This window comes from Ixodes scapularis, unplaced genomic scaffold (assembly GCF_016920785.2).
Source record: "Ixodes scapularis isolate PalLabHiFi unplaced genomic scaffold, ASM1692078v2 PGA_scaffold8__174_contigs__length_109621045, whole genome shotgun sequence".
NCBI lineage: Eukaryota > Metazoa > Arthropoda > Arachnida > Ixodida > Ixodidae > Ixodes > Ixodes scapularis.
The window spans coordinates 58299770-58318100 of record NW_024609883.1 but is presented as its reverse complement, the minus strand read 5'-3'; the positions used below and the strand labels follow the sequence as shown (position 1 = coordinate 58318100).

General features: G+C 43.7%; 1 protein-coding gene across 1 annotated transcript in view; it reads right to left on the bottom strand.

Moving 5' to 3' along the window:
* The window catches only part of LOC8039362 (complement C3), an 88748-nt gene that overhangs the window by 63177 nt on the left and 7240 nt on the right, over positions 1-18331 (bottom strand). The window contains exons 2-9 of the mRNA XM_040210681.3: positions 12304-12467; positions 7245-7445; positions 4477-4547; positions 3743-3886; positions 3629-3671; positions 3199-3283; positions 2985-3087; positions 1419-1661 (exon numbers count right to left, since the gene is read on the bottom strand). Of these exons, the coding sequence (XP_040066615.1) occupies positions 1419-1661; positions 2985-3087; positions 3199-3283; positions 3629-3671; positions 3743-3886; positions 4477-4547; positions 7245-7445; positions 12304-12467 (1054 nt within the window). The remainder of the gene's footprint in view (positions 1-1418; positions 1662-2984; positions 3088-3198; positions 3284-3628; positions 3672-3742; positions 3887-4476; positions 4548-7244; positions 7446-12303; positions 12468-18331) is intronic.

The following is an 18331-nucleotide window of genomic DNA, read 5'->3' as shown; positions in this document are numbered from 1 at the left end:
AAAAAAAAAAAAGAGACAGCTCTTGTATAAACAAACACAATATAGTTTAGACTTCAAATTCATGAAGACGGAATACGCTGACTTTTTGTAATCCAATGCTCGATTGGCTTTGCGGCGAAACGCTTGACTAGAGATTCCTTACTGACAAATGGATGTTCCTGTCGAAATTCCCGCAGTTCGAAGAAAGTGCGTTGAGCTTTCAGTTCCAGGTGAAAGATAATCCGAGAAGTGTAAGTCAAGACTCGGTAATTCACCCGACCTTGAATGCGTTTTTATACTTTGTTGGTCATGTTGACACCAAGCTCCTTATATATTGTTTCAAAGTAAAATGACATTGCGACTGAAATGTCACAATCTTTGTGATGAGTATCTTGGAAAATGCAGGTGTTCATATTCCTGCCAAAGGCACTCGGCACTCCATACATTTGCCCAAATGACTGCAATATGCTGGGAGTGCAGTGTTTGCAGACGCAGTCAGCCTACAAGCTTACATGTTTTGTAGGCTACATATTACGTAATACATGTTACGTGAATTACGTAAAAAATCAAGTTGACGGGCGTTGTGTTGGGTAGACACCGAGCTCTGGTGAAAACGAACTGGAAAAAGTCGCCCCGTATACTTCGACCTCCTCGACAATACCGACTGAGGTAATTAGGGCAAGTGCGTTGGGGGGAAATTAAAAGTTAGACCATCAATAGAACATTTCACACTAGCCCGATCATGCTAGCTAGCAAGGACCGGGGGACACGAAATCTCTTGGACTACCATGGAAATGAAGTGTGCGTGGTTGCGCTAGCCTCGCGCACATCAGCCCCACTAACACTTACCAAACAGAGACAGCATGCGGAACACATATGATATGCTTGGTGCGTACAGCAGATCGACGCATTGTGTGCCTCCCCGCTTTTAACGTGAGACGTTCCTTGGCTAGGTGCTTGGCATTTCGTGAAGCCCAGATAACGGCGTGGCCGCAATGCTCGACACTTATTGGTTGACCGGTGGGAGAGGAGGAGTGAGGTGCTTGACACTTATTCGTTAACGCGGAGGTCATGTGACCAAAGGGGTATGAGAGGAGGTGTTAGGTAGGCGAGGAGGAACTCGACCCCCGCTGCGCACTGAGCGACAGCAGTGCGCGAGTATGGAAGGCTCTGAAAGATCGCCAAGTTTATCAGCCCGATTACTAATAGTATGGCTTCATTATAAGAACTATCAAGTGTAAACATGGTATGCGTTAAACTATCAGAAGAAGAGTGCCGTGAACGTAGGTGTCTGGCGTCTGTAAACAGCAAATATCGCTAAACGTTTGTGATCCTCCAACGTTTCTCGTAAACAACACAATTGCCTAGCCTTTTGCCATAATCTACTGTCAACATCATCCAGTTCTTTTTTGCACTTTTTTTTTTAATACGTCTCTTACCACGATCATGGTGCTGGTTCCCGGCTTGAAGTCTTTGGGAGTGCTGCTGAAGGTCACGAGGTACGGGGAGGAAGCGAAAATTGCCGAGTCATCTATAGTTGATTCTCGCTTGCTAGTCGCCTTGTCCAGGACATCGGCTTCGACGACGAACCTGTTTCCTTTCACCAGGGCACCCCACCGTTTGCTGCGCATCATTCTAAACTCCTGCGTCGCGATTCGAAAGCGCCCTTTTCCATCGATGAGCTAGTAAAGGGGTGAAAACCATAGCATCAAACAGATACCAAGTCAATGATGATCTATTTCGAACCCATTTTTTTTATTCATGCAACGCACTTGAAAACGTGATACCGGCCATCTACAAATATCCATTTCTCTCTAAATCCTTGCTTAAAAATTTATGCTTGCCAAGAAATGATAATTCCGTGGAACAACATTGAACGAGTTTGACAGCGGTTGCATCTCACAGTGGCAGACGGCTTTTAGTTAAAGCGTGACACTGTTTTATCATTTTATTAATCATTCTTAAAATAGTAACATATACTACCGTTGCCTTATAAACCAAAAATACTTGTCTGAACAAAAAGGGAAAAGGGCATCCGAGCTGCCCTACATTGAACGTGATTGAAAAAAAGAAAAACTGTGACTGCGTAGATACCGCCTCCTAATACTGCTTGTACCGCTTGCTCGCACTTAGAGTTACGTAGGCTTCCTTATTTAACTGCCAAATCAGGTTTATCACGTCGAAATCAAATACTACATGATACATCTAAGCGCTACAATAGCTTATTTCATGGTTGAATTTTAAAATTAAAAACGTTGCAGAAGGTTCATTTAAATGACATCTGCATGGGGTCATAGAAAACCAAAATGAATTTAACTGCCAAATCAGGTTTATCACGTCGAAATCAAATACTACATGATACATCTAAGCGCTACAATAGCTTATTTCATGGTTGAATTTTAAAATTAAAAACGTTGCAGAAGGTCCATTTAAATGACATCTGCATGGGGTCATAGAAAACCAAAATGAATATGAATACTGACCATATTTGCATTTTGCGTTTAATTCGGTACAAACCCATATATTTACGTTACATATATAAATCTGTAACAGAAATATATACACTCCAAGAAATGCCTGCGCGTCTACTTACCCGCGAAACAATGGAAGAGCCAATCTCTACGATCTACAAATCAGATTAAATACTGATGAGGTGGAACATCTGTTTAGACCTAAAAATGAAGTCTGCCCTGTGGAATTACGCAATGCAAAGCGTCATGCTTGCATTGCGTAATGCCACAGCGCAGACTTAATTTTGAGGTCTAAACAGGTGTTCCTCCTCATCATTCGCTGAGCTGATTTCGTAGCTCGCAGAGATTGACTCTTCGAGTGTTTTGCGGGTTATGTGGACACGTAGGCGTTTCTTAGGGTGTAGGTTTGAACTCCTGTGAATACGGCGCGTCAAATTAACTTAAGGTTTTTTGTGTTTTTTTTTTTGTTTTTTTTGTAATGTCTAGAAAAGATTTTTCTTTTTATTTTTAGTGACTTTGCTATTTGGTCCTTACTTCTTTGAAATTCGTCGACCCAACTTCGGTGTCTTGGTTCGCTTCGTTTCTCAGTCGAAATCTGAAGGCCACAGATCCAACGACTGGCTTGCCATATACGTACCTGATTATACAACAAGCACAGTAATTTTTATCTCGAATGACGTCTACACGTCGCTTTGCACGAACAATATAATCACAATAATGCGGAATTATGCAGTTGTTTCCAACTTACTTCGCCAGAACTTCTCCGTCGATGTATTCCTGGTCGGTTAGAATGACGCTTGGTAAAGTCAGCTCCACAGAAAATGTTGGGAGTACTGTTGAACGAAAAAAAAAGGTTTTACATACATTAGGTTATTAAACTCCTTCTCTGCTTTTCGTTTTTTCTCTCTTTTTTTGTTTCCTTTTAGTAGATTTATTTTAAGCCTAATTACTATTAAGATTTAAATTACAACAACAAACAATATTTTATTTGTGTGTCTGCGCAGGCGTTCTTAGAACGCTTTCTTAAGAAGTGTGATTTTTTTTAAACGCCGCACTTTGCAATGATATCAGTAAACAAAAAGTAAGACCCCATCGTTTCATTTTTGTCTTTCGACGAACCAAGAGCTTTTAAGTGACCCTGACCCGGTCAAATCAGGGCCAAAACCAAGAAGTCATACCGTATTCGTCCAGCGTGAACTTGACTTCCGTCTCCTGAGTTAACTGCAATTGTAAAAGGAAGAAAGCACCATGTTAGCAAATGCAAGGAGTTCGTAGACTATGGGGAAACTGACATGAGCTCCGTGCGTCACGACGGCCTTCCATTCTCCGAGGATAGGCGACTCTGGGAACCGATAGGAATGGCTGAACATGCCCGTCCCGCTGGAGTTGGAAGTTGTGTCCAAAACGGTTTTGTAAGTGACGATGTCCTGGGGGTTCTGTGAAAATTTACATATATAAAAAAGTTGACATTAAGCCATTACGTAAAATATTTGCACTAAAAAAGGTCTGACACGCATTAAAATAGTATCCCTCTAATTTACCCCACAGCACCAATCATTTCAGCCTCTGAAAATGACGGCCTGGTTGGAAATATTCAAGATAAAATGTTAGGTCTGCATTGTAATACTAAGGGTTACATTTGAATGTAAAATTTCACAATCTGTGTTTATGGGATACCTAATTACAACGCACAATTTTCCGTCATTGTTATTTTTAGAGTTCTTCCCTCCGTATATTGAAGCGATTTTTCTCCTGAGTGATTTGCACCAAGCACAGACAAATAGAATGTTTTACAGCTCATTAATTGTAGAAAAGAGCCCTGTGTTAAGCCATTTCTACTGAAATCCCAGCTGGAAGAAAAACTCATTATAAAGTAAATTATATGTTCTCCATCGTTACCTTTATTTCTTTTCTTTTTTTTTTTTAATTCCAAACAGTTAAACAGAGTTTGACTCATACCCTCATTGAAATTTTCTTACTTGCTTCAAAATGCATACCAATGTCTCTAGAATAAAGTAATTCTCACCTTGATTTTCAACTTCACTTGGCCAGTAGTGGGCACGAGGTTTTCTCCAACGGCTACCACTCTAATGTTGACTGCAATGAAGGAACGGATGAAATAAAAATCTACAAATATATTACGTGTAAACGCTGCAGTTTAGTCAATAAAAAATTATTGCTTTTTGATCGCTTCTTTTTCGGGAAAGTTCGAACAAATCCTAAGTTGTTTTAATATTATAAAGTCCGAAGTCGAAAACCGTAGGGCTTTCAACTCAACGGGGGTTCGTTAAAGGGGCCCTGCAACAACTTTTTGACTGGTTTTTAATTTGCACCGAACCTGAGCGCACTGAACGTAGTAACTTAAAGAGACTTTTATTTTCTCAAATTTCGCTTTATTTGCAAAGTTATAGGCAAATTAGAATTACAAAAACACGCAAAAAATAACCTCCTTCATGACGTCGTAGGTGCTGGCTTGACTGGCCGTGAATTAGAGGAGGAGTATACTTCGTTTCAGCTTCGGTCCGAGCGCGGCCGATGTTATGAGCAGAAGGGCCAATCAAACAGCGAAAGAGGCACACCGTCATGGCGTGCTCTCTGCAGTTGATAGGACCAGCCGGTATTCGCCGTCTCTCTCTGCGTGCTCCTCCACCGGCTAGTGTAGAGGCACGACCACATTGGCGTCGCGGAGGCCTGCGGCGCGGCGGTCGGCGCTGCCGTTTGCCGACCCAAACCAGTTTTCGGCTTCAACGGCGCGACGTACGGCGCCGCAGAGTCAACCGCTCCGTGCGCGGTTCAAAGCCGGGCGCCGCGCGCCGCAGAAGAGAGGAGCCAATGGGAAGTGGCGTAGATAGTGACGTCGCGATGCCATGGCAACGCTCTAGCCGGTCCTCGGCTCGTCTTTCACGTTCCGAAGGACGTGTTTCGCGTCGTCTGCTCTTCCTATTTTCCCCCGATGCCTTCCCCAACGGAGCGGTTCCTTGAAACTGTGCGACTGTTTCCCTTTTTATATGACAAGACGCAGCCAGACTACCTAGATAAGGACGCTAAGAACAACCGCTGGGAAATTTTAGGAGAGGAATTTCGGAATTACAAGTGAGTTTCTCCATGGCACTTGTTGCATGTCGTCTCTGTTGTGACGGATGTCGTGTTGATTTGGTGACACTTTCGAAAGTAGCCTTCATCTCTGGCGCGCCGCCGGGGCAGCAAAGCCCCGGCGGCGCGCCAGACCTGTCCTGTCCCGCGGTGTTTCGGTAGAACCAACTCGGCCGGACCCAAAACCTGCGCCTCCTTCCCTTCAGAGCGCGGCGACGTCGCAAGATCAACGAACAGGCTAAGATAATCACATTCACGCTGATCACCAGGTCATTATGGATTCCTACCATGTGTGGCAGCGAGTGCGGAACGGAAGAATGTAACGAAGAGCAGACGACGAAAGAGCGGGAAATCCGACGGGAGGCGCGATCGCGGGAACCAGTGCTGTCACGTGACGCCTGCAAAACGGAGGCCAATGTGGACTCCTCGCGTTGGGACGCCGGACGGCGGTGCCGCCCGGCGGCGCCGCCCGGTGGCGCCGTTCACGGTAGTGTTGCTTAAATGGTAAAACAAAATGGCTAGGTGGCGTAAGCTACCGCCCGATCCAAAGGGCTCAGCCGTATTCATCCATCCATCCATCCATGGTCGGGCCTTAGAGCACGCCATGACGCTGCGCTTTTTGCGGTGTCTGATTGGCCCTTCGGCTCATAGCATCGGCCGCGCTCGGGCCGAAGCTGAAACGAAGTATAGTGAGCTCATCCAGCGCTCACGGCTGCCGCACTCCGTGTCGACGGCTCGAGAGGGCGCCACTAAAGCACTTGTTGGATAGGCTATATGAAGCGGGCGGCCAGGGCGGTTCGCATTGCATTAGCTGCGCGATTAAAGACTAATTCGGCATAACACTTCATTGGCCACAAGCGACAGCAAACACGGGGTAAAGATCAGCTCAGAACGGGAGCCACTTCGCGCTGCCATACAGCTAAATGGCCAAATCGCCAGCGAAGCCCGCGCCGAAAGCGTTCGGAACGCTCGGAACCAGTCGGATCCTCGAGCCGGTATACGACCGCAGCGCCGCCGCGTATACCCGGGACCTTTCTACGCTCGCCCTTAGTCGGAGCCTCATCCCACTAGACATTTCTAGTACTTTATGCGCCGTTTTTTTCCGCCGCTTGGTGGCGGGTTTGTCGACGGGTCTATTCTTGTTTCCGTACTTCATTAACTGCATTTGTTTTCTTTTCTGATCTAAAATACGGAATAAAAACTACTTGCATACATAACTGAAACGATTCGCGACAATTGTATATTGTATTTCGACTAAAAAAAAGCTTTTAGCGGCTCTGACCAGTAGTAAGCCCGGGACCAAAGACGTCACATTTCGCGCGATTTCGGCGACGCGGGTCGCCCTCGTAGGTGGAGGAGGTTTCCGCGTCGTCCGGTTAAAATATGACGCCACTGATATCTAGTTACTCTCTCCGTGCCCGCTGGCTTGCCCGAACCCCAAGAGACGTGGAAACCGCAAAAAAGGTACACGCTTAAATATGATTGCAGAGCCCCTTTAAGTTGGAAAGTGTTTCTATTACATTAGAAGCCATAATTCACTGGTTCTGGAGGAACAAAGTTTGAGCACTATTTTGCGCTGCGCCTTAACTTTCTCTACTAATTAGCAGTGTACGCAATAACCGAAATATTATTTATGTTTTTTTGTTTGTTATTACAGCCTCTAAAAAGAACATCACCGATTGTTTGTCGGCTGTTTCTCACCCGTCTGTTTCGGAGTATAGATGGGCTTGTCCGTCTGCAAAAGGAGGTATCCACCTTTGTCGCTGATGAGCAGGCGGGCTTCTTTCTTGTAAGTATTTCCGCATTCGGCAATCAGAGACACGTACCTCGGTTGGCCCATTGTAACATCTTTTGCGTTGATCTTCTCAGTGTCTAACCGCATTCGAATGACCTGCGATTCCTCTATCGTTGACCATGTAATAAAACAAACGTATTCTTATTTCATATCCAAGGCGTATTAGAAACATGTTTTTATAAGAATGCATCATAGTAAAAAGGTGTGCACATTTCCATTGATCTGGCAGGTTATGGGGCACTCATGAAGATGCAGGCTAATAGTTTGATAGAAGTAATAAATAGAATTCGCATCTGTTCAACATCATTGTTATTTTTTGCCACCGGATATTCTAGAATAGAATTTCTGAGAAATGACACTACTTGACTGGGAGCAGTCATAAAATTGCCGAAGTTCAATTTATTCACAAATTTCGAAAAATAGTTAGGTCCACGGGGTCAGCAGGTGTCACATTTGTTCCACAATAATTGCGAAATACATGACTGCATAATAATGAAAAACAATAATTAATAACAAAGATTTTAAGCAATTCACTTGCAACATTCCGCTATTATACCAATAGTGCTGCGGACTTCAAACTCCGACCAACTGCTGCTTCGTCTTCGTTGGTCGTTTTTGTTTCATTTGTTTTGTAAGCATTAATTTTTTTAATTTTAAAACTGCTATAAATAATTAAGTCTTCGCAGCCTGATTTAACCCCCGCTGCCTTTAAATAATTGCTTAACCTTTAGTGCTGAAATAAAGAAAGTATTTCATAGGTCAAACAGATATTTGTTTGGCCTGCGAGGCATATATATTGAAAATGCTGTTCTTATAAAGCACGTAAGGAGAGGCAGATCATTCGCCAATGATGTTATTTGCTATACCTGGGGTTCACTTGCTGTCGCAATAAAAAGAAAGCTAGAAAGGCAAAGCTAACGTCCTATGTTATTGCGCTAGATATAGTTCGGGGCTGTTTTGGTTTCGGTTTTAGTTTAGATTTTTCTCGAGACACACACGGATTTGCCACAGTTCATCTTTTCCTGCGAGGATCGCGGTTAGGGTGCTGGGTCGCGATCGTCGAGCATGCAGGAATATCAGCCTCTCTTTTCATACGTTTCACCCGTTTTTGCACACAAGCCAAAGCTTTGACCAAAGCCTTACAAGATAAATTTCACCTTGGTCGATCGCGTCAAATTCCGTTTGTCTTGCGACCAACGCAGATGTGCGGCGACGATTTAATAAATGTGAACATCATCGGCACAACAGTCTTGATGCCATGAGCACGCAAACCGTTCTGGGCGAGATATTATGAAATAGGAGCGCGGGCGAGATATAATGTAATAGGAGCACACACGTGACTACGGCGCGAAGTCAAATCGCCTTCAAATCGCGTTCGGTTACGGCTGGCCCTAAGGGAAGTCGGTGGCGCTAAGGGACGTCGGTTGGACATCACAGCTCAGAACACGTATAACGAAAGCTTGCGCTGCAAAACCCACGGACCCTGGGTTTTGCACCCCTGCTTGCTTAAGCCGGTGAGCTCGCCAACCAGCCAATGTACGGAAACCATGGAAACTCCCGGTTTCTTCTGTCTAACTTGTGCATACACGTGGCACACTGATTCGTTCGTTTTAACAACATATGATTGCCAGCCTTCGACAAAACCCTCCTGGGTGAACATAGGGGCGATCTCAGGGAAAGTACCCAAGATACAACCAACCGACTATCGACGATGCACTCCACAGGAGAAAGATGTATAACTAGAAAATGTTCGGCGAGATTATTCTAAGCAAACCCGATGGAACTAAAAGAATAAATGCTCCAAGATTGACATATCCTGACAAATGTTAACGGTAACATTGTGAAATAGAAGCTAAGAAATGCGGTTATTTTACATTTTAGGTGGCTAAGTTACACCCCGCAAAATATTTGGTAGTAGTAGATTCACACGCACAGTGAAACGGTTTCTTTCGTCCCTGTGGCCCTGGTTCCATTGTCACAGAATGTTTACCCCAACCAAGCATAGATGTTACAGCGAAAGAACAGAGTATGAATTTATTCTGGGCAAATAATAAATACAGCGCCCTGTAGAAATTGATAGATATCGATGCCTGGAAAGTTATCTCAGAAATAAGAACAATAGCTAAGCGTCGGTAAATGAGAATCATTTTGCAGTCATTTGACGACATAATTCAACTTTTTTTTTTTTACCAATGCTTTTTGGCTACAGAATTGGCGGCTTTAGAGGACCGAAAAACCTTTAGCTGCATCTGCTTTTCTCGTACACATTGTCAGAGACTGGCGCATGACGTGAGGGCGTACTTGACATAAACTACTTCTCAAACGTGTACATAAAACCTTAAGGTATGTTTACGTTCCAATGTTAAGCACAGCTAATGCAGCGTAGCGCAGCATGCGCGGTGTTTATTGGACTACGAGCATGGCCCTGGGCATCTACTACAAGTCACACTATGCGCTCTGCGATAGAGCAGCACGCGGCCGCGAGTTCCCCTTTACGTTGGAGTATGTTGTATTAGGCTCTACAGCCTTGTTACGAACGAAAAAAAAAAAAGGCCTTGAAAACTACACTAAGGCGGTTTGTGGAGCTGCGTTATACCTCTCGAAGGACATGTTATAGGGCGCTAATTCTCACAATACGCCGACTAATTGACTCAAATATGTGAATTCATTTTTCTTAAACTTAAAAGATAAACATATATTTGTATGAGAAACTTGCTGAGTGTTGTCGAAAACTGCTAAATCAGTTAATTTTAGAAAAACTTGGAGGACGTGCGAAGCACGATTGAGCGACGAAGTTACCACTCGTAATGCAGGAGCGAGGCTAAAGGGCGATTCACACACTTGCGCTGAGTCTGGCCGAGTGCGAGGGTTGCTATAGCAAGAGATGCTTTGGCTCAAAAAAAAAAGTTGCTGTTGGTATAGCAACCCTCGCACTTGGTCGGACTGAGCGCAAGTTTGTGAATCGTCCTTAAAGGGCGATCCACACACTTGCGTTGAATCCTATTCAGTCCGACTTGAACGGCTGCGTCGGTTCCAACAAAACCGGTTTCTACCCGATTTTGTTGGAGCCGACACCGCTGTTGCCGCAGCGACCCGTGCGTCGCGAGTTGTTGCAGCTGCACCCGGTTGGACACCGCGCAAGTGTGTGAATCGCCCTTAGCGATGCGAATGCTCACCCGCGCGGGTTTTCCGTCTCTCATCAACCACGCGTTCTCGCTGCCAGCATTCCGCCTGTTGCCCTAGTGCAAACTTTAGAGCACTACTGCACATCCGACGAGCTCAAACTCCTTTTAAAAATTACTGCTTGGGTGGTTTTCGATCAGCGACGCTGAGCAATCTCTTATATAATAACCATATGTTTATTTGTTTTAATTAAGCAGTTTGTTAACGAATTTTAGGTAATTGTTCAATTTTTGAAGATTACCTCCTTTATTATGCCCCCCTGGCTGTGTAAGCTAAAGCTCAATTGTATAAGCCGTTGTAGTGTAGCTCTCACGGCGTCTTTGAAACAAATCTGTGAAGCCTGATGACACACTGTATTTGAGCCTTCAGTTGCCAAACTGAACAACTACGACGCTGCGAAGTGTTGTTGCTAGTGACACTAAGCGCACCAACATCTCTATATAGTTTCAAACATTTACCCAATATTGTTATTCATCTTATCCCTTTAAAAGAATCGCATTTTCCTGAGAATATAATAAATTTTAAACAAGCATTCAATTTAGTGTTCGGCTCTGTCCGTACCTTACTTGGATTGCACTCGTGTTAAGAAACGTTCGACAGGCTCGAGGACTTGGAAGTTTCAGACATTTTCTGCTGACAACCTGTGGCGTAGTTAGGTATTCAGCACCCGCGGCTCTTAGGCCTTAGGTCGTACGCAGCCCCCCCCCCCCCCCCCCCCCACGTTCACACACACGTGACTGGGACGCCTGGTACCCGGGGCACCCGAATCCTCCCCCGTTACTACGCCACTGCTGACAACACTATCTCATCTAAAACGCACGAGACGCACGTGTGCAGTCATATGATAGGCAGTCGGTTTTTATATCTGCATCTGTAGCACGGGGCGTCAGTTTACCAGAACGTCGGTCCTGGCGCTGCTGAGTGTGTCAGCCAAGGCTTTTGAAAGCGCCTCATGTGTCGAGTGCGAGTTGATTCCAGATAGGGTCGTTCGTCTAAAGAAAATGTGGCCACACAGTACGGCGCTACAAATTTGACGAACAAACGAAACTTGTGGGTTACCATGGGGTACCGGATGCCACCAGTGCATTATAGATAATGGCGTTCGTGTAATCTGAAGAAACCGGAATAGTTGTTGACGTTTGTCAACTCGTAAGAGACCTTCAAACATTAGGGCAGTGGCAAAAAAACGTAATTTTATTAACATTTCTTTTATTACTATAGTCATTTTAGCAGCCACGAAGAAAACGGTTGTTTGAGGAAGTCTAACACTGTGCCAATGCTTATGGCCCTTGAGTGACTTTTTCCTTTGAGTTAGTAAAAGTTTATATTCACTCCAGTAGCATCTATGGTGATTTTTAAAAAAAACAGGGGAAAAAAACAAGGACAAAAAGAAAGGCCCACGGCAGGCGAGCATTCTGCTCCTTGTTATGATACCGAGGGTATCGTTTTGGGCGTGAGTGAACTGGGTTCTGGCAACTTTCGTTTTACGAACAATAAAAATAAACGATCAGTTGTAACTCAGCGCTCATTTTTTATTTATTCGCTATATAAAGCGCTTTTTTTATAATTAAGCAGTATAAAATGACACAGATTTCAACACTTCTGCATTCATGACGCAAATGAACTTGAGACAGGCGTCAAACTATGCCACTAATGAAACCAAGAAGTGATTTCCGTGTTCTTTCTACCGTAGTTTCAGATTTTTAAGAGCGTAGTTGCAAGAAACATGTCTCTTTACACCAAGCGAACAACCTACTACCGTTTCTTTCGAGTTAAACTCACCGGGGCCCAAGCTGACAGTATGCCTGAACAGCGTGTTGAGACGACCAGGGTAGTCTTGCACCAAGAGCGAGACATCCTTCGTAGCGACGCCTCTGTTGAAGACGACCAGCGTCTCTTCGACTCCCAGACGAACGACGTTTGGCGCCGTAACGATGCAGGCGTCCCTGCAAGAGTTCGTGTAACATGAGGGGCCTCTAGCGGGTCCTGTGTCATATCTAACGATATGTTGATGGACGGTGAGTTGGAGGTTACATCAAGGCGGAAGGTCAGCCAGAAGTGTGTCAGAACAAAGAAGTGAGGTCACTACCGTCCGAAGGACGTCGTCTGATATTTTCCTAAGAACTCGCGCGTCGTGGAGTGCTTTCGAGGAGATGGTGATTCAATAGGCGTTTTCAAAAAAGTTTTCTTTTGCTTTTGTTTGGAACAGGGTACCTGGTGTATATTCCAAATGTTCGCTTCCAAGTGGGGTAAACCTTATTTCCGCCACTGAGAAAAAAACAAATTCGATTATTTCGGTATTTTTTTAGGATTTGTTTGTTTGTTTTTTATTGTAGAAGTTCTGCCATCAAATTCTGGTGCTTCTAGAAGCACATTGCTCCAAGATATTGTCAATGTTGCTAGAACTTCCTTAAAAAAATTGTGACAAAACTTAAAACAATTGACATTTCAAAGAAGAAAGGGCGATCAGAGCATTGGCAGCTTAATATCGATATATGTTAAAACAGCCAGTCGAATGATCACACGCTGCGTACTAGCACGCTCCGTAGACTAACAAAACCGAGGCACTCGGGAATGTCTTTTTTTTCTTCTAGTGTTATTGAAACAAACGCGTCAAACATAAACGAGAAGTAGTTTTTTATGTTTTTTTTTTTATTCGAGTTGCTTTTGCGGCACGGCTACAGGGGGGCACAGAATGAATATTCTGTGCCATGAGCTGGCGCTAGAAGCTCGTGCTTTGGTTGAAGGGACACTGACACTCCCCAATTTGGTTTTAATATTATTTTTTGCCAGTTGATTTAATATGGTGTCCGAAGGCTACCCAATAAACATTTTGCTATTGCGTCACGTGTATATTTAATAAAGTAAAAAAAAACGCAACCGCTGGAAACCGAAACCGAAACTGGACTGTGAGGAAGAAGAAACATAGAGGCCTCAAGAGAGTTGGCGGAGGTCACGTGGCTGTGCAACCTTTTTCTTCTCCAATCAAAAAGCTGCAATCAACGTAATTGCAGCTTTTTAAAAATCACAAGAAATAATGGGTATCGTGTTTCTTTTCTATTTTTATTATTCTCTGTATGTTTTCGATGACCCAAGACTCTGATTAGTTCTAGTGGTAGTGTCTAAACCATAGTAAACGGCTCGTGAACACGGAAAAGAGTGTAAGCGCAACTCAAAACAGCCAATTCTAGATCGTCGGCTTTCGGGTAAAAAGCAAACGAATTTCGAGCCTCGAATATTTTTCTGGGTAGTTAGGCTCTCATGTGTCATGTAAAAATAAAAACATTGGCGAGCATAAATACCCTGTCAGTGTCCCTTTCAAAGACGGGACAAAATTGAAATTGTGTCGTGAATCGATTTTTTTTCCGCTTGTTTTAGCAACAGCATGATACGCGAAGAAGGGTACATCTGATGAGCATTGTATAATTAAATATATATGCATATAATACATCGAGACTGAAACACATGCTTTACTACACCTTTACTAGACTGACCCCCCCCCCCCCCCCCTCCACTTCAGGCTCACGCCCTGAAAAATACATTGACATGATGTTTTGAATGATCGCTCGCAGTTATGATTCGTTGTATAGCCGCATATTCTACGAATGACGACAAATGATATACTTCATATTAAGTAAAAAACAAAATTTGGGGCGGCAATTGGTGGCACTTTGTTCTTTACTTTTTTTAACTGGTATGCAGTAACATTATCCTGCTAAACAAGGCCGTAGTTCTTCCTTTTCAGCGTCACCTAACGAAGGCCGTCGCGGGGCAAGGGTGAGACACGAGTGCCGCGTCAGAGTTTATCCGAGACTCCTGTCCAATCGGCGACAGCATAAGTCTCACCCCAACGCCAAGTGTCCAATGGGTGTCCTCCATTGGCCTTTTATGGGTGACGCCGCCCTTCTATCTAGAAAAAGATGTATGCCGCGACCACAAAAAAAAAAAAAAAAAGAAGGGACACGGGGTAAAGAAACACGGAGATATTTCATATTCCAGATGAGCCCTTTTAAGGTTCTGTAGACGTGATGGCTGCGGCCTTTCTGAGAACTCGTTGAACTTGTCATTTACTTTGAGGACCTTCCCTTTTTTACCTAAAAATAACGCGTTTTGACTGGCCAGGAACACAACACTTAAAGATTCCCGAGAGTGGCTGAGTCACTTAGGTGGTACTGGATGGTACCGTAGTATCTCACGACGGTTGCGTCGTCAACAACTTTACCTTCAGTTCAGTTGGAATGAGTCACGCCTTTCGACCAGTGACGAACAAGACAAGTAACCTCATCCTTTGCGCGAGATTTTCTTTTCTTGGAAAGTTGGTCGTACAGGTGGCCGTGTGGGCGATGTTATACTAACTCAATGCAATTCACCGCTGTCCTGCTGAAGTTAAAACAAAATTCTCGCACCAGCATGTCTAAGAAAAAAAAAAGCAATTGTCAATAGAGCGTGCGGTGTCACGTACTACGACATTCTTCCACCAAGCGCGACGGGTTGGTTTCCTGTCTATGAAGCTATATGGTTTTAACGCCTCGTCGAGTCATCGCCAAGCATTTGCAGCCGTCACTAGCAAGCTTCACAAGGACAACCGGTACACGCCAAAAAAGGTCATGGAGAAATTAAAAACGATTTCGGATGACTGTGGAGACGTGAGAATTCTCGAGCTTACTCGCCAATGCAGTTTATAACATCCCTAGGCGTCAAACAATATACTCACTGCAAAAAAAAAAAAAAAAAAAAAACTTATGTAAAAAAAAAATAATTAGACCAAGATGTTTTTGAAGCCGAACGGCTTTTAGCTGTTTAGATAGACGACATTTTCCTGTTTTGTTTTTTGCTGAGTTTGTTGGAGACACAGAAGGTTGTCTACTTTAACCTTTCCGCTTTGGCTGCTATATTTATCTGCTTGTCCAACTTCCTCTTATCGTAAGCTAGCTGCTTCGAGCTTAAGGACACGTGTTTCCGTATATGACCAGCTATTTTGGAGTGCACAACCCTCACAAAACCTGAAACTTTAGCTGTTTCGGAGGCAACAAAATAGATTAATAGAGTAAACGATTTAATTTTCGCGTGCTCAAACTTCGCGAATTGGCCCATAGCTGAAATTTCGCAATTATTCGCGGGTTCTAATTTTCGCGAATCGAGTGTAGCTTCCGTAGCGTTCACATATTGCCCGAATTGTTCACGGGACGTATTTTTCGCGAATCGTAGGCAATTCGCGAAATTCACGAAAATTGGGTCCTCGCGAAAATTTAGTCATTTGCAGTATTCTAAGAGTACAGCCAAAAAGGTTATCTATGTCATATCTTGCTTTTCAAAAACTCTGTTCCACCACTCCGGTATAGCTTGTACCGATTAAACTTTAGATATATTACAAAGGGGCCCACTCAATGTAATATCTCAAAATTTAAAAAAAAAATGTGTTGTTAACATGTACGCCGCTTTGTTGTGACAGATTGAACAAGAAATTATCTGCTGACCACACGTGAATTGAAAGGCATAATTTATAGGTGAATAAACGATAACGACCAAAGCCGTCATTTTAATTTGAATGAATTCAAATTTCACGGATGACTGCAGGGATTTTATTAGAACAAGAGTAGTTATATACAATCATAACTACCACTTGCCCATACCATGAACCAATAATAAGGTAAAAGGTCACTACCTGCATACCTCTCGGACACCACAAGAGAATTGCCGCAATAAGACGAACTAAGAGTATCGTTCTTTTTGCTGTGAAATTACAAAAGATAGTGAAATCTATATTATTTTTTTGTTGTTGTACAAGTTGATCTTTTTTACCTTATCGTAGCTACCCCGGTTCCCAACAATGCCTGGAGTGTGAAATCCTAATATCGCTCGTTCATCGAACCCAGGCGTGTGTCACTGATCTAGTCGCAATAAAAAAATTATTAATATCACCCCCAGCTTTCTTGTTCATGCGCTCCTTGCGCCCTCCCTCGACTCCTCTTCGTAAAACGTTGTAAAAGATTAATTCCAGGCAAAACAAATGCGTATGTCGTGATATTTCCCCGCATACCAAGAGACAGCAATAATAAGAGAATAATCAATGTAAATTCCAATTATACGGATGTGTACTTTTTGTTCCTAGGCCAGACAATTTGTATTCAATTGAGTAATTTGGACTCGCTTTGCGATACCTCGAATATCTTTCCACCACAATGAAGAAACATAATATTACCGGGGATTGTAATAGCCTGAGGCTCACATCACGGATCTACATTAAAATATTACAATTAGCGTGAATAGGTTTTGCTGCTCATGACCTGTTCCTGCATTAGCCCATATAACGTTTCTTTTTCTGGGCCTACCTGGCGGTCAATTGTTGATAGCATGAAGTTTTTTTTTTTTTTTGTTTTGTTTTTGTTTCGAAACGTGACGGTATTTAATTGTTCCCCACAGATTGGACACCTGTACTGCGGGAGCACTTGATTTGTGCTCCAGACAATCAATGCCTCGACGGACATTCAGAAAGTGACTCGCGTTCAATTGCTGCAATCACTGATATTTCTGAATCGTAAGATTTTGCGTATCTTAGCACATGCACTTTAATAGCCTCCTCAATACTGACAAAGCCTGACAGATCGCCACGAGACGCGGCCGCCGAAATAGAAAAGGTGGAGCGGCAGACAACGCATGAGAGGAGAGCCATGTGACTGGCGCCTCGCTCCGGCGAGACGCCGAAACACACTTCTCTCGAGCGAACAAGTGTGTTTCGGGTCCTCGCCGCTGCAAAAGCTGTGCGCTGACGTCAAGGGTCCCCGAGAAAGGGCTCTTTGATGCTCTGTGCTACCAGATCCTCGCGCTCCGAATCTGCGACCGGGGTTTTGGGAGTATAGATTAGGCTACGGCACTGTGATTCGCCAACCCCAGAGTGAGTCACCGTGGATGGGGTTTGATGTACATTGCCGGAATATGATCGGCACCAAATTATTTGGCCGCTGTCCTGGTTCTCAGTTGAGGGTGTGAAGCCTGTTTGTTTCTCTATTTCTTTTTCGGCGACTGCTATTTCATGAAGAACATTCTAATGCGTGTTTTCCAAGTTTTGAAACGTTGGGATTAATTTAAAGAGTGATAGCATAGGACAGGAGAGTAGGCATTAGATATATTGAGTGAGCGTTTGATTTTCAATCGTTTTTCTAGCGAGCTCCAGAGTCACTTTTTTCTATGTTGCGGGTCTGCCTTCGACTTTTCGAGATTGCGGGGCTTTGGCTTCCGCGTTGGGCTTTGGAACAGTGTTGTACAAGAAACTCGGTGATAGTATTTAACATAAATTACTGAATAGTTGCTTCAGAAAGTATTTAGAGCAATACTTAGGGTACTTCCTCAGAAAAAAAAAATTCAGTACAGTAAACGTTACTTAGAAATGTAATTGAATTATGTTCATATACACTTTTTTGTTACATAATTTCTATATACTTTAGAGATACTACAATGCTTCATTTGCAGGCGACAAAACAGAGAAACAAAACTGCAATGCTATTTCATGCAGTCACAGTACCAGAGTAGCATCACAGTGGTGCACTTTCCATTGTGATATTTTAAGGCGAAGGAGAAAAAAGAGGCCACTGTCCATATTATACTTCGCCTCGTCTCAGCATGGACTATCTGCGAAGGCTGTGAGAGCACGAACGGGTAGCCCTGACTGGCCTTGACTGGAGCACCCGTTGCACGAGCGCTCGCGCAGCCTTCGAGGCTTCATCCAAAGCAAATAGCTCGCGCTTTTAGCGTGCGCGGCTAACAATAGTTCATGCTAAGGTGAGACGAAGTATAGCCATATTTTGCATCT